We start from the raw sequence: 16589 nt of genomic DNA on the forward strand, positions 1-16589 counted from the left end.
AAACTCAATAGCTTGGGTAATTATCCAATTTATGAGGCTCTCAAATGGAGTTTCCAGAGCATGGGAGCCTGGTGCCTCCACAGCCCCATCCCGCGCGGCACAGCCTCTGCCGGCACCTCCGTCAGGGCTGGCCTCGGCTCAGCCTTTGTCCCCTTGCAGCAGGGCTCTGCACCTGCACAGCTCTCCCCTGGTGCTTCCTGCTGACTGGTGTCACCCCCAGGAGCTGCAGATTTATAGGGAGAAAGTCAGCAAACAGGACTAAAAGTGCTACACGCTACAGACACGAAGTCCAGATTGACACCCAAGCTTCTCCTGCCCCGCACAAACCACCCTGGTGTTGCTCTGCTCGTACAGAGCCTCACAGACCCCTGTCCCAAAAGGGTCCCTGCAGGCTCCCACAACCGGGATTCTGAAGCTGGGGAGAGGGTCAGACCCCATACAGGTGACTCAACCAGGTGCCTCACACTCAGAGACACACACGGTGCGATGCCAATGCCACACACCCCGGTGTCACCGCACACCGGCTCGTCACCATGCTGTGCCCTGGAGGGGTTGTGCCACGGTGAGCAAGGGCTGGCAGCGGCATCAGCCCAGCCACACCAAGCTGCTGTGAGAGGAAACTTCTGCTCTTCCACAGAGCTGCCAGTTTCCTCTCTGCGGGCTAATTTTAACCACCGTGTCGCTGTAGTGCGTGTCAAAAACCTGACCCTCCTCTGACCTCCAACCTCCCACCCCAGCTACTGCCAGAGCAAAGCACCCTCGTGGGCCCGCAGCTGGGGTTGCCTCCATTTGATCCCCCCTGGGATCCCGTGTCCCCCCTGTACCTAGACAGACAGGCAGAGGGGGAAGAGAATCCCCTTCCTCTCTGTGGAGGCAGTTGCTGCTGCAGAAAGGTAGTATGAGCAGGCTTATCACAAGAGTTAATATTTAGGGGAGCAAAGGACCCATAATCATTGATTCTGCTCCTAAAAAATGTGTCCTGTGGGACCAAGGTGAGCAAGAACAAAGTGACACAGGTCCAGCAGCCCTGGAAGCAGTTTGGGCTGCTGGGGACCATCTGTCCCAGGACAGCTCTTTACTGCTTGTGACATCCAGCCAGGAGCAACCCCTGCAAGTGTCACCACAGGAACATTCCCATCCTCCTGGCTCTCCTTCAGGAACGATTGCGTGCAGAGGAAAGTCAAAAGGAAAGAGAACAAGAGCAAAATGGGAATGCCTGTCATGGGAAACAACATGAGAGCTCTGGGCTGCAGCAGCCCCGAGGGAAGTGGTGGAAACCTCACCACCAGTTTCACCCCCAGTCAACGGGCTAATGCCATGGAGGCCCAGCCTGACTCACATGGGGTGACTTCAGCCCAGGGATTTTCCAATGTAGGTACCTGCAGTTCCCTTGTGCCCAGGTTGCTGGGTGAGCAGAGTGCCCACCACCACCAGCCACGTGCTGTGGGGTGCCAGGATGTGGCCAACAGCAGCAGCACTGGGGAAAGGGATGCAGGAACTGCCTGTCTAGGTGTGGAAGAGATAGGTGCCCTATCCTGACACCATTCCTGAGGGATTTCTCAGGACACCTTTAGAAATAAAAGCCATTGCATCCAGTGTAGGACCCATCAGGTTTTCAGGAGGGGCTGGGTGCTGACACAGCTGCAGCGCAGCCATCACTGCACAGCAAAGGCTTAAATCTGAGCCTCCTGGATTGGGAATGACCAGGCATAGTGCAGAAGAGCTCCCTTCACCCATGGCTGGGGCTTGGGACAAGGGCAGGTGGGATCACTCCTTCCTCCCCCGAAGAAGAAACCAGTAGGAAACACCAGATTTCCTGCCAAGCCAGCACAGCACATGCTTAAATCCAGCTCATCTGCTGGGGAGAACAGAGCCCAAATGAAGGCCCATGACATAATGCCACAGCAACTCGTCTCATGAACACATTTTTCCAGCCCACATGAATGAAAAACAGGGAAGGAGCAAATGCTCTGCACATCCCTGTCACGTGCAGCCCAGCTCGAGGAGCAGCCCGGGGCTGTCGGCAGCCAGGCTGGCCCCGCCGTGGGGCAGCCCAGCCTTGGCAGTGCTGGGAAAGAAGTGACCTGTGACTGGCACCCAGGTCTCTCTCGAACGGCAGAGCAGGACCTTGCGTGTTGCAGAGCAACCCGCTTTTGTCAGAAACTTCCTGTTTCGGAGTGGAAACCTGAGTGCCCGTGGCAGCTCTGGGATAACTGGGGCAGTGGGGATGGCTGTGAAGGCGCTCACCAGCTCACGTGAAGATTCCAGTGGAGCATGGTAAGGACACCAGGAGCTGTGCCCACCCTTCCCGAAGGAATGGGAGTACAAAATGACATGGTGTCAGTGCATTTGGTGATGTGGCAGCAGACACCCCGGCCCCAGCGGGGAATACAGCCCTTCCCCCTCCGACCGTGCAGTGTGACAGCAGGAACCGAAAGCCTGGCTTCAAGTCATTGCTGGGTATGAAAATAGGCCTGACACGCACACAGCCGCTCTCAAAGGAAAACCGAAACCGAGAATTGCTGAAGTGGTCTGGTGCCCCCGTCCCTGACCTGGGCTCAGTTCCCCAGAGGCATCGCAGAGCCCTTCGCCACCGCGGTGCCTCTCGGGGACACGTGGCTGGGGACCAGGCGTGGGACCGAGGTGGCTTCGGCTGCAGCAGCCCCGATTGCCAGCCTGATCTCATCAGGGCTGGAGGGGAGAGGTTTCCAATCTCCTTCTCCATCAGACGGGTTCACCACCAGCTCCAGCACCAGCCACCCACTGGGGGCTGGCGGCTGCTCGGCCACACTGACGAGGCTCATTAGCCAACTGCTAATTCATGGGTCACATATTAACATACTGATCATTGAGTAAGACACAGCAGGACACACATTAACACACACTAACTGCCTGTAGAGACCCACTGGGCTGCACATTAACTGTACCAGCTGTTGGGTCTTCAAAGCCACTCTGCAGTGCCAGTGTCACCTCCTGCCAGCAGTGAGTGGCGTTCCCCAGTCTAATGAGGGATCCCCAGATCTAATGAAGCTGATCCCCTCTATGGTCTTGGCTATTTCCCCCTGCAGATAAAACAGGCAGAAGGGAAAAGCTTCCCTCAGTGCTGTGGAAGGCAGAGAACTCCTGCACCTGGCCTGAAGGAGATGCAGCCCCGACATCACCACGTGTCCTCCAGGAGATTTAGGGGGAGGGAAGGGCCTTGCTCGGAGAGCTGTGAGCAATGTGCCCGAGGGGACACCTGCACCTGGTGCTGGCAGGGTGACACCACCAGAAACCAGCCACGGTCTCGCTTTGGGTCAGAGACGTGCCTGGAGCCGGGGGGGCAGCGGCTGTGCCCCCGCCCCGGCCCCGCTGCTCCACACACGGCTCTCCCGCAGCTCAGCAAATCGCTGTCACACCCTCCGCCGCCTTCAATCAACTTTTACAACTTGTTAATTTTACGCAGCGTCCTAAAGAGCAAATAACTGGAAGGCAGGAATGCAGACTCCTTCAGCTAGTCCAAAGAGCCTGCGGCAGCCAAGCCAGCTGGCCAGGGGAGCCTTGCTCAGCCGCAGGGACCTGCCACATCCCGGGGGGAACTTGGTCCGGAGGGGGCTGCCCCACTCCCACGGCAGCCTCTGGCAATGCCACGCTGCTGCCAGTGGTGTGTGGAGGGACCCTGGCAGCTTCTCCCTGAACAAAACCTTAGACTCCACAAGGAAACAGGAGGCAGTGGCTTTGGAGAAGGGATTGCTTGGAGGACAGGCTGCCATTGCCGGCTCTGCATTCCTATGTGCGAGGGGGAGACACCAGTACATCCTGACAGCTGGATTCAAAAGGGGAAAAGGACATGAGAAGTTTGAGTCATAGCGTGGAGAGATCCCATCCCAGATTCGGAGATGGGAACGGGATAGGACCGGGACTCAGAGCCAAGCTCCAGCACGATCCAGCATGGGGATAACACTGTTTTTGCCACATCAGTTTAAATATGGCTTAGCTGAAGTAGCTGAACGATGCTGAAACTAAGTGAGCCCCAAACAATCTAAACCACGCAGCGACTACATGGCCCAGCTGAAACATTTGCACTGACCCTGCTAAAACAGCCAGGCAAGGCAGGCCATGGCTCAAAGCCTCCCTGTGCCCTGTGCTGCCTCCTCCCATCCCTGGGGATCCAGCTTGGAGGAGGAGCACAGAGGAAAGAGCCTGGTTTGGTCTCATCCCTTCTGGGTTTTCATCTCGCAGGCTCGCACAGAAGCTGGGCTGGGTTTAACCCTGGACTCATCACAGCCCAACTTCTCTGGGCTCGTTCTCCAGCCAGGGTGTGACCTGAGGATCTCCTTGCTCTGCCCAGCACCAAATACAGATTGAAGGGGTTTGGCCACCTGGGTAGGGAGGACAGAGGTTGGGCAGCAGTGCTCACAGCTGGATGCGACCCTGGTTTCGACAGCTGAGAGCTGCCTGCAGCCGCAGGTCTCTCAGAGAAACTTCTAATTTTGACTAATCCCATAACCAGGTTCGGTGGATGCGGCTCCCACATGGCTGCAACTCTGTGTGTGACCCGAGAGAGCAACTGTGGCTGCAACAGGGCCCAAATCAAGGCACCACTGGCTCCAACGGATCTCGCTGCTGCCCTGGCTTTGTAGGACCTTGTGCCGGCATGGGCAGTGCCTGGCACCAAACAGAGAGCACAGCTGGGGAAAGGATCCACCACATCCATGCCTGAAGCTCCATCACAGCAGAGATGAGCATGAGAAAACACCCAGGGAAGACAGATAAGCCCAGAAGAATCACTCCAATTGCTCTTCCCCATGGCCTCTGCTGGAGGACCACTCTCTCTGCTTTGCAGGGGCTCCCCAAAGAGAAGGTGTGGCCATGTCTTACCCAAAACCTCTCTCCCAGCATTCTGAGCCTTGCAGAGGCACAGCTCCAGCCTCTGCACTGGGGCAACATGGTCTCAGACGAGTCATCGGAGCAGATGTGCTTTTTGGCCTGGCAAACCCTCTGTCTTTCCAACCTTGGCCACATAGCTCAGCCACAACTGGCCTTTAAGGCTGGAAAGCAGCATGGAAAGGGAGACAACTACCCACCATAATCAAGGTTTGCCGGGCTAAGACCAGCCTTGTTTATCCAGTGCAGAGATGTAGAGAAGACACATGGGTGATATAAAGGTGCCAGTTCTCTTTCCCTGACTGGCAGCCAGTGGCTGTGGAGCAGGAATACAGACCAAATGTTTACTGATTTAGGTCAGAAGACACTTGAAACTTTGTATGGAAACCCTACACCGTCACAGGTCCCAGTCTATGTCCCTGAAACCCTTTGTGCTGTGGCACAGCCTGGCACTGTCCAAGAGAACATCTCACAGTTGCTCTCAAGTCTTCCCTTCCTTGGTGATGGCTCATCATGGGGTTGAGGAAAGCTGTTTTTCCACCTCCAAATACATCTGAAGATGCAGCAGGAACCTTTCATGACTTTTGTGGAAGAGTCAACACTAAAGCCACCTGAAGCAGATGCTCTGGATGGAAAACCATCCTCTATATCCCTCTTGAGTTCCTGAGCCCAGGATGGCCTGGAGGGTTGATACAGCTGAAACAACCCAGAACAGCCCAGGTTGATACAGCCCAGAACCAACTGCTTCCCTGGGGCTACACATCCCAGAGGGGAAAGTTCCTGATGGATTGCAAACGAAGCTTTTGGCTTTCACTGATGCTTGGAAAGAGTTGCCCTAATATCTTATTCACCTGTTAAATGTGCTAAAGAACCTCTTTGTCAGATCCAGGGAGCAGCAGCATTTGCAGCAGGGAGCAGTTGGCTCCAGGCTTCATTCAACACCTCGTACACAGGAGATGGGTCATCAGCTTAGTTAATTTTATTCTCACCAGCCCATTCCCACTGGGCAGCAGCAAAACAAGAGGAAAGCATGACTTTAGCCTGGATGAGAAGTCCCAGGGAAGATGATGGGGTACAGGAGATGCCCACTGAGTGATGGAGATGTTTCATGTGGCTTGTGAGTGTGGCTCCTGCCTGGTTCTCCTTGTGTAACTGCCTCCAGCAAGACACTAAAGGAATTTCTGCCGGAATTTTCACTGGAGAAAGCATTTGCTTCCACCCCCCATGGCCACATGCCCCAGTGTTGATCCCCACAGCAGTGATATATCCAGGGCATTTCTGCTATCTGAGGTGAAGCCTTGAGCACAGGACCACACATTTCAATTGTCTGTTGTGTGAAGAAGGGGCTAAAAAAATCACAGCTTTGAAAGAGGCTGTGAAAGAGGCAGATGACTCCCAGACAAACTGAATCACACACAGGGACTCCCTCCTCTCTCCCATCGCAGCTACCAGCACATCCCTAATCTTCTCAGGGGAAACAAAGAGAAAAAAATCAAGCCACAGAGTAAAGCCAAGACAAGTCCAGAGGAGCCCGCTCTGCTCCTCCCTTGCAGATCCTACTGGAATCCTAACCTGGGAAGACAAATCCTCAAAATCCTGCCCCAAGCCCGTGGTCCCAGGCTGGGGAAGGAGGAAGGCAAGATCCGTATCCTCAGCAAAGCCAACATGGCACCACCGACAGCTTTCGCAGGGCATGGGCTGTTCTCCCCGCTGCGGGAGTCTCCAGGCTTTTCCTTTTCAGGGACTGGGGGAATTTATTTCCTCTGCCATTTCGGAGGATGCCTGCCTTGCCAGAGATTGTTTTGCAGAGTTCAGACAGATAAGAAAGTGGTTAGCAGGCTCTTCAGTGGAGGAAGGGAGGATTGCTTAGTAAGGGAAAGGGGACTGCTCTGCTCTCAGCAACCACACGCTGCCCTTCCTCTGAGGCCACCGCTCTGGGGGATGCTGGTGCTGGGGACAGGGACAGGCCATCCCAACACCTCTGCACCCCCGGGTGTTTTTCGGGTACATCTGCTCGTGGGGCCACACTGGTGACTAGAGATGCTGTTCCTGTTCCAGGACTGGGATCTGTGTCTTGTGGAATTCGGGAAATGCGGCTGATGAATGTTCAATCCGACATCTCCGTGCGCTCTTGCAACAGCGAGAGCCCTTTCTGCAGGGTACATGGAAAAAAGAAGGGCAGGAGCCAAGTCCAGGCTGCTCGAGCTTGTGGGGACAGTGCTGTGGTTATCTCACACTCTCCCCATTCCAGAATGTGCCTCCCAGAATGACTGGCAGCAGGAGGGACCTGGCATCTCTGTGGGGCTCAGAGGAGGAAGTCTGAAGATGCACAATTCCTGCTAAAAACGTCCATCTCCAGCACACCAGCAGTGCTCCGTGGAGGTTCAGCTCAGCTCCTCCAGACCCTACACCCACCCCACATCGAGGTGTTGTGCCCTGTAGCAGCGTAGAGCCCTCACCGACAGCTCTCACTGACAGCACAAGCTCTTTCCCAAGGACTTCCCCATGGAGACAACTAGAAACTGCCTCGTGATTTGACCCACAGAGTAACTTGGTGATTCCTGTCCCACAGGACCAGCCACCGATGTCTGGGGTAGCAGAGTGCTAAGACGTTGTGGGCTGGAAGGAAAAGTGTGACAACACAGGAATGGGGGAGCAGGATGAGAATCTACAATAAAAAAAATAGCAAAAAAAGGTTCAAACCAGAGCTCACCCTGACAGCCTCCACCTGCCCTGCCCACAACACCCACCTCTCAACCTTCCAGTGTCACCTCTGCTTCAGGCAGAGAGGAAACCACAGTGAGAGCCTGTAACACCCATAGCATGGTGGAATTCCACCCTTGGAGGTGTTAACAGGTTGCCCGTCCCTCACAAACCTGACTCCTGACCTCAGCAGTGTGAGGGAGGAGAGGTAAGAGCTGGAATATTCTGCCTGGTGCTGGCAGAGCCTTTTGGGAAGCCATTTCTGTGAGTTTACACAGCTTATACGTTCTCCATGCAGTTCCTGGCCGCCTTCCATTGCAGATGAGAGTTTTATGTCGAATTTTAAGTTTGACCACAAATATTTAAACTTCCTTGGACCGCAAATGCTGTATCTTCTTTGTGGTTTAGTTGGCACCAAATGAGTATTTACAGATCCCTATATGTCTGTCTGTCATTTAAATATCTCTCGGAGGTGCCAAAGGCTTCAGAAGTGGGGGGGGCTCCTCTGGCAGACCCCTGATTCCCCCTCTCTGCCCTTCATTACTAGGCAGAGGCAAGGGAGACGTGCAGGCAATGGCCAAGCCCTTGCAGAGGGCACAGCTGCTCTGGGCTGAGCGTTTCATACTTGCACTCTATTAAGTTTGCTTTCCAGAGAATGTCATCTGAGATCCCACTGTAACTTCCACAGCTCTTTGCCCTGGTGGATACTTGAACTGGGATGAAAGTCTTTGGAATTTTCTCCTCTTCTTTTAGGAAACCAAGTCTACAGGAGATTGTTTTAATGAGAACCGCTAAAACCTCCTAAAGCAGCACAGCTCCCACCTGGCCACTGCTTGCAGTCTCCCCACAGGGATTTTCACTTCCTCAAACACCAGCAATTCTCAGTGGGTGACAATCCTGACCTGCTGAACTGGGATCCTGCTCTAGGGAAACTGGTTGGAGTGGTCAGTGGCAGTGGCAGAACGTACTGAATTGAGGGAGGGCTGTTCGGCCAGGGAAACACAACAAAATAAACACTGTAAAAAATCCCTCCTCAGCACCCCATGCCAAGAGAATTTGGTGTTGCTGTTACACGGAGCTGGATGAGGAGCGAAGAGCTGAGAGTCCCTGAGCTGACACCCAGCTGGGTGGGTGAGTTACGGGAAGCAGCAGCAGCCCAAAATCTGAGTTAACGTGCACACACCGGCTTGAATCAAGTTGTGTGTGTTTCATTTCCTTCAGACTTTTTACTCTAGGACACAAACTGGATGCTTGTTCCACCAATTTTAGGGGAACTTTAGAACATAGAGTGGTGTGGTAGATGCTGCTCCTGCAACACTGTTTTTACCACCCCAGGGACCCACTCCACTGGCCGGTCATGGCAGCACTCAGGGAGCTCTCCCTAAAGTCCCACCATCCCTTGGGAGACACAAAGCAACTGTGTGCCCAGGGCAAAAGCTCCAGCAACGGCTGCCCACATCAGAGGAAACAGATACCTGAGTCAGAGCCATGCGATGAGAAACCTCCACTCCACAAACCAGAAGCCAGACTGAGCAACGTCAGCGCCGAGCTGCCCCACTGCTGCTTGCATGCCTCTGGGAAGCTCAGGGCACTCCAGCTCTCCTCAACTTTGGAAGTAGAAAGAGAAGCAGCTTTGCTTTGAACTAACAAGCAGGCAAAGTCCTCGTGAAGGGGCAGCTCGCGGGGCTGGGGCTGCCGTGTGCAGGGAGGAGCTCCTCCGACCGTTGGCTGCTCTGTTGGGGCCAATGCTAAATTCCCTTGAAAACAGAGGGTGGGGATACAGCAGGCAATGTAATAACACCAGAAAAATGCCACCACAGCTCTGTCGGCTGCGACACCACAGCCCTAGAGATATTAGCAATACTGGCATTTCCCCCTGCCGCAAGAACCACACTGGCAGTGCGCTCCCGGCGGCTCGGGGCAGGGCGGGAAGCAGCTCACAACAGTTCCAGCAGCCACTTCAGGGAGGGACAAACGCTGTATTTTGCTTTACAGTGAAATGCTGCCACTTAGGGGACTCCCGATGACGTTCTTGTGCCTGAGAGCCCATGTCCTCTTCCAGGAGGGGCTGCTCCAAGCAGGAGACACTCTGTTAGCCTACCAGAGAGGTAACTTTCTGCACTGGATGAGAGCTCCGGCCCACGCGGATCCTGCTCTGCTCAAAGGAAGCAGCAAGCACAGCTCTGCTACTTATACCCAATACTCAGCTCGTTTGGCAAATGATTAATGGCCCGAGCCTTGCAGTTGCTCGCTTCCAGCCAGGCCAAGAGCTGCAAACACACCTAGGGAAGGCAAGGGAAGGAGGAATTGGAACAGCGGTTTGTCGGGGAAAGGAAAATTATTCGCTGCGTCTTTGTTTTCGGGAGAGCTCCTCCTCCCGGGAGCGGGATGCTGAGCACAGAGCAGGGCCCCTGCCCTGAAACGGAGGAGCTGAACCAGAACAATAGGGTGGGGACTCTGGATGGGCCCCGACAAGTGGGGTGGGCTGGAGCAGGGGCACCGATCCATCCTTTTGACTTCATTCACACTTACAGCTGCATTAGAGACATTTCCTGAAAGCACAGTAGGAAGAGAGGGGTATTCGCTCACTCCACCCTCCATCTAACACCGTCCTCGCGATCCAGCCGTGCACCGAGAGCCAATTTTGGCCTCTGGCAGAGCCGCAAGCCAGACATTACAAGCGCTGGTGTGAGCAGCACAGGTCCCCACCCGATGAGCAGCACACAGACTTGGAGCACAGAGGAGGGGTGCAGCAGCCAGCAAAAAAAAAAAAAAAAAAAAAAAAAAATCAATGTAGGGAAGGAAATGCAGAGCATTGAGTATGTCCAAGGTGGACAAGGAAGTGTCAAGAGTGGGATCTGAGTGTTTGGCTTCAGGACAAGGCAAGGTGCAGCCACCAGCTGATAACGCATGAAACAAGGCAGAGCTTCTCTCGCAAAGGAGAAGGGAGTAACAGCCATGCTGCTCGGGGGCTTTGAGGCAGGATTTGTGCCACAGCGCTCCCACCCCGGGGCGACTGTATCGCCCTGTCTAGAGCACGTCACCTCCCGAGGATGCCACGACCTGCGACGCGGAGCAGAGGATTGAAAACAGCGCAGCAATCCCCGCGCCTGACTCACCGCGGCCTGGGAGCCTGCGCGGCCCCGGCGCATCGTGATCCTGCATGTGGAGCCTGAAAAACAACTTTTTTCCCTTTTCTAAAAAACAAAAAACCAGACGCCCTCTTCCAAATCTGGAGTTACTCAGCCTGACTCACACCAAGGCTCTCCTGGCTCTGCCGGCAGCGCCTGCACGTACCTGGAGTGGGCTGTGCAGGCTGTGCTGGTGATACCCACGGTGCTGCTCACCTGGAGCCACAGCACTTCCCTGAGTGCTGCAACACCCGCTTGCTGCAGCCAACCTAATTATTTTCAGCTTCAAACTTCAACCATTTTTGGTGAATCCCCGAATGAAAAAAAAAAAAAAAAAAAGAAGCCAAACAAATAAATGAAGACTATAATTTTTTTTTTTTAAATGGGAAAAGTATTTCTTTCATTCTCCCATAATACGAATCCAGCAAACATGAAAAACATGAACCCAAACCAAAGCTCAGACATCACATCTGGGGAGAGACCAAGCATGGAAAATTTTAATCCAAAGGTTAATGTTTGGGAAGCTCCGAGTGTGTGAAATGAGGGGTTAGATGGGTGCTGCTCCACGGCTTGAACAGTTGTTGCCGCCAAGTGGCGGCTTTCAAACGGTGCCTGCCTGCCCCAGCCCAGGCACTCGGGGTCAGGAGCTAAAATAGAAAACAACTGAAATCACTGGAAGCAAACAAACACTCAGATCAGATGCTGGAAAAGCCAAACGAGGAAGGAGCCAGCAGCACGAAACACAACTCGAGCCCTGTGACTGGAAACGGACTCCTGACTCGCCCTGGGTGAACTGCACCAAACCACATGGTGGTGGTGGCCCTCACCACCCTCTCCTGCTCCTCCGAGCTCTCCTGTGCCGCCTCCGCAGCTCCAAGATCACTTGACAGCCCTGTGACCCTCCTGTTCCAACTGTCACCTCCATGTCCTTTGCTCACTGCTCTGCAGGGTCACACCCCAGTGGTTATCACACCTTGGGGCTTTCTCCACCCCGCACCTTTCTCACCAGAACCACCATTTCCTGCCCAAAGACAGAGCACCCAACTCTTCCCCTTCCCCCCAACTCTTCCCCTTCCCCCCAGCCCTTCCTCTTCTCCCTAGTCCATCTCCTTCCTCCCAGCCCCAGTCAATGCCTCTCCCTGTACCTACCCAGAGCAGCATCTTTGTTGCTCCCCTGCTCGCTCCAACCTTGCACCCCAAGCTGCTGGGCTCCTGCACCCCCACTCCTGCTGCAGATCTGCCCTCTGAGCATCTCATACCCCCGTTTCCACCACATCCTGCCTCCAAAATGCCTTTGTCTTCACCTTCTGCATTAGATTATGCCCTTTCCAGACTGCTCCTTCCAGGCACTAGAAATCTCTCATCCCCAAAGCTCCAACAGAATAGCATCCTAATTGCCTTTGTTAGGGATGGGGCCATGCCTGTAAAATTGCCACGGCTGCTGCGGGGCCATGTCGGCACTAACAATAGCTTAAAAGCTCCAGGAGTTCAGCGTGGAGTCCTCCCACACTAAACTAAACACAAAGAGAAGGGACCATATGTCTGCAAAGGCGGCCGTGTCAGGTGGGTCGGAGCCCGGCTCCCCAGGCTCCCCGGGGGTGGGAAGGGAAGGCACGGCCCCGGCAGGCGTGAGAGCATCCGGCAGAGCCACGCTGCATCCAGAGGGATGCCGGACGGGATGCTTCCTGGGATCAGCCAGGGCAGAGCTGCTCCCTAAGGCAGCGCACATGGGTTTCAAGGAGCTGGAGCATCCCTGCCCGTGGGCACTTGCCAAGCTGCTTCTCTCCAGAGTGCCAAGCCAAAAAGCTCCTTCCCATGTTTCCTGGGGCCATGGGAAGGTTTGATTTTCATCACTTCACTGAGAGGTGCAACAGAAAACAACTGCGACCTGCTGCAAAGGGAGGAGGGTGACATCTCCCAAAGAGTTTGGATGTTGTACATTGCTCCCCTCAGAATGGTGGTGCTGACCGAGAACTGTAAAGAGGAGAGTCTGGATGGATGATGGGGTTCAGCTCCAAAGATGCTAATTTTGACTGGGCACAGGCTGCTCAAGGTGTCAGACACAACCAGGCTGCTGGGGGCACACAGACACTGGTCAGAGAAGGGGAGAGGGGCAACTGTCATGTGTAAGCAGAGAATTTCTGCAAAAAGATGGGAAAAACATAAAATAGTGCACAAAAATGCAAATGGTCCTTTAACCATTGGCTAAGCCAGCTCCAGATCATTTTGGGTGTATGGTGCCTTGCTTGGCTGAGCACAAAATCCAGGCACCTTTTGCTTCCTGACCATGCTCCTCTCTCTGCAGGTAAAAACCTAAATCTGCTGACAACTAACTGCAGAAGTGTGTGGGTAAAAATGAAAAGCAGAAACCAGAAGTGATGTTGAGGGAAACACCAGGAATCTCTGCAGACACTGAATGTTTCTCTAAGCTTAGCCCAGAAAAGGGGCTCTGAAAGCACATGCAAAGCACCTCTGTCTGGGCAGGGGAAGGGCCGACGGGAAGGGCGATGGAGGACCTGAAGGGAAATCGTGGCAGGGCTCACCTGCAAAGGCAGGGGAAGTGTGTGATGAGAAACACGAGTAGAACAGGCTGGCAGAGACATGGCTGAGGACTGGGCTCCCTCAGGGTTTGTGCTCATGGAAGCATGTGCTAGCACGCTCCGAGGAGTCCCAACAAAGGACAGGCAGGCGTGCTCCAGCTGCCCATGGACCATCGCTCCCGCTCTGCAGCCCTCCAGCCAAGGGGGAAAATGTAATCAGAGCAATTTCTATTAGCAAGAATATAAAGACTTGGAAGCTCTGGGCTGTCTCTTGACAACTAATTAATTACCAGGTAGCATCCCCTTGAAGCTGCCAACACAGCACACACAAGTTCCAGCACGATTTAGGGAGAGAGATGAACTTTACAATAAACTCTAGAATTTTACTTCATCTCCCGCCACCATCTGAGATCCTGGGGGAATAGGAAGGGGTGGCAAGAGGCAACTCTGAAGCCATCTGGGATCATCATTAACTCGTTCACTCGTGGCCTCTGAAACAAAAATGCCGACTGTACTGTGAACAGCAGCTTCCAGCCAGATGAGCTCCTTGGATTCTCCATTTCTCAAATGCTCTTCTGCCAGTTTCTGCCATAGGGTGCCCATTCCTGGCAGCCCCCTTGCCTGTCCCCCAAGGCTTTGGCCCTCAGGGTAGCCAGGCTTTGAAATGACAAAGAGCAGGAATTGTGTTTCAAATAGCTTTAGGTGAAATGTTCTTCACTGACAGAAATAAAAAAGAGTAAGTGAAAAAGCATGTCAAGAAAGTAGGAAAAAGATAAGAGGAGATGGAGTGACTGCTGCTGACAGCTTTTATAGGAAAACACAGAATCACACCACTGTGGCAGAAGGGACCAGGAGGCCTTGGCTTGAGCTCACGGACCAGGCTGGTGTGGCCGTGCAGTGCCGTGCCCGGCTGGTCCCTCACCTCCGACCACATCCCACTCCTTGTAGTCCTCAACAGAGCATCTCTTTTCAGCTGATTAGTTGCTAACTGTGATGGAACTGGTTTATCAGGACAGTCATAGAGTTACACAGCATGTCCCCACACAACAACTACACAGTGCTGGAGGAAAGGAGACTCCCAGGATCGTTGCCATTCCACAAAGGGACAAAGGCTATCTGGGCTGCAGAGGTCACTGGGAACAGCAGCGGATGCTGCTAACCACTGCAATGTGCCAAGCTTTGTCAGGACATCTCATACAAAAAAGAGAAAGATAACAACAAGCTACAGTTGAAGACCAGGATGTGTGACCTGGGCTTGGGCAGCCAGGTCTGAGAGTCACAGACTGGTCTGGATTAGGAACCTTAAAGATCATCTGGTTCTAAACCCCCTGCAGTCGAACACTTCCATGATTCAGTGTAAGCCCTGAGGCAGCACTGTGAGGTCTAAACTAGGAGATAATACATGAAATACAAGGATATTTAAAGCTGGTCATCCCAACATAACATTTCTTAGGCTCTAGAGACACAGGGACATGGGAGATGCTGTTCAGCGTGGCACATGTGGACTGAACTACACAGTACACCAGGCAGCACCTCAGGGGGATGGTTTTGCCTGCACCCAGGGTAGTATCAGATCAACCAGCGGCACCTTGATCAGCATGTGGGGACAGGGCTACATTTGAGGACTGCCTTGAGGTGACATTTACACGTGACAACTCTCCCACCTCACCACTTGAGACAACCCTGGCAGGCAGCTTGTCTGGGTTGACAGCTTTTGAGACCAGAAGCCTCCATCTCCCTGCTCCAGGCCACAGCTTTACTGGTGGCCATGGATTTCTTCCTTAGACACCAGGACAGCCACAGGTCATCTTGCTCAGGTGCAAATGTTCTGGGCTAAGCCAAAACATTTCTTTTCTTTTTTAAATTTACTTGATGTAAGTCCAAAAACTGAGATGACATCAAAGAGCCCATTGAGTAGATCCCCTCCAGAAACGCACGGGGACTTTACCTCGTTAGTACAAACACGGCTCCCCTCCAGACTTCCTGGGAACAGCTGAAGCAGCATCGCACTTCAAAAACCAGCCTGCACATCACAGGGCTGGGGAGGAGCTCAGTTCTGGCTCAGGATTGTTGACAACCATTTCAAAGCTCATGCAGGATCACACACAATAATTGTCACAGCCCTAGGGGGAACAACTTTCTCTTTGTCCCCAGGATATGGGTTGTAAAGGCAATGGCAGGGCAGGAGCTGTCACATGAAGCAGTTGGGGAGGGGATGAAGTCTGATGTGAAGGAGAGAAAGAGAAGACTTAGACGGTGGAGCAATTTATCCCTCCTGGAACTGGTCAGTGATTGTTTCCCACGAGCTACCAGGAGGGATGGATGTCCCTTCAGATTCCAACCCGTGCCAAGAGAGTACATCTTCTCCTGAGGGATGGCAACTGCCAGCAGTTCTGTCCCTGTTGCAGTCCCCAGTTCGGATCTGCTGCTGCCTGGGGTCTGAGGTCACCTCCAGAGGGACAGAGGAGACCTGCAGGAGTCCAGGCACAGCCATGGCAAGGAGTGACAATCAGGAGATATGCTGCTTCCTGGAAGAACTGGAACTGATGTGCAAATAATGACAGAAAAAATGTGGGGCAAGGGAGGGTTAGAGAGAGATTAGTCTGGGGCACACTCTGGGAGATACACAATGTTAAGTATGAGGGCAAAGGAAATGAAAACTGGAAACTCAAACATAGTCAAGAATCCAATCCCAGCCTGGGCAGGAAGTTTACACTCTGCTTCTAAATATACATGTTTTTAAATCAACAAGCTTTCTTGTTCCTCAGCTCTACTGTACAACCACACGGGAGAACTAACCGGATAGAGGCACTGCCAAGCTCTCCTGGCAAGGCGTGCTGTCCACGAGGGACAAGGGATGGGCTTCCCTGATCCTGAAGATGCTCTGGGAGAGCAGAATTCCCAGCTCCAAGCACGCTGCTCAGCACGTAGCACCCCATCCCTTGCAGGCAGATCCTCCTGTGCTCTCCAAGTGCCATGCCCATGGACATGAGAAGAGGGAATGATGCCCTGGGAGCAGGGCTCAGCTGTGGTGCCCCCTTCCTCCCTGCTCTCTGGCCACTGCATTCATGCTCAGCAGTCGGATAGTCACATATTTTTTTTAATTTGATATAATTATCTCGTAGAAATTACTGTACACAGCCTCTTGGGATCTAAAGCAATTAAGTGAAGATAAATTTCTTTCATGGAGCAAGCTGTCAAAGGATGAAGCAATTTCATTCCCCACTTGAAGTGGAAGCTTTGGGTCATGCATGGTTTATTTGAAACAATGCCATCACCTAAAGCTGCTGATCTTATCTGTCTTTCTCTGTCTCTCCATTTCAAACTGCTGAAGATGTGCAGCGTGGCA

At 53.4% G+C, this 16589-nt stretch overlaps 1 protein-coding gene across 1 annotated transcript in view; it reads right to left on the bottom strand.

The window, feature by feature from the left end:
• Nucleotides 1-2558: 2558 nt before the first annotated feature.
• The window catches only part of LOC113990916 (telomerase-binding protein EST1A-like), an 88655-nt gene continuing 74624 nt past the window's right edge, over nucleotides 2559-16589 (bottom strand). Inside the window, exon 13 of the mRNA XM_039389300.1 lies at nucleotides 2559-2811. Within this exon, the coding sequence (XP_039245234.1) occupies nucleotides 2559-2811 (253 nt within the window). The remainder of the gene's footprint in view (nucleotides 2812-16589) is intronic.

This window comes from Pipra filicauda, unplaced genomic scaffold, assembly GCF_003945595.2.
Source record: "Pipra filicauda isolate LSUMZ 115617 unplaced genomic scaffold, ASM394559v2 scaffold71_size5581439_pilon, whole genome shotgun sequence".
NCBI lineage: Eukaryota > Metazoa > Chordata > Aves > Passeriformes > Pipridae > Pipra > Pipra filicauda.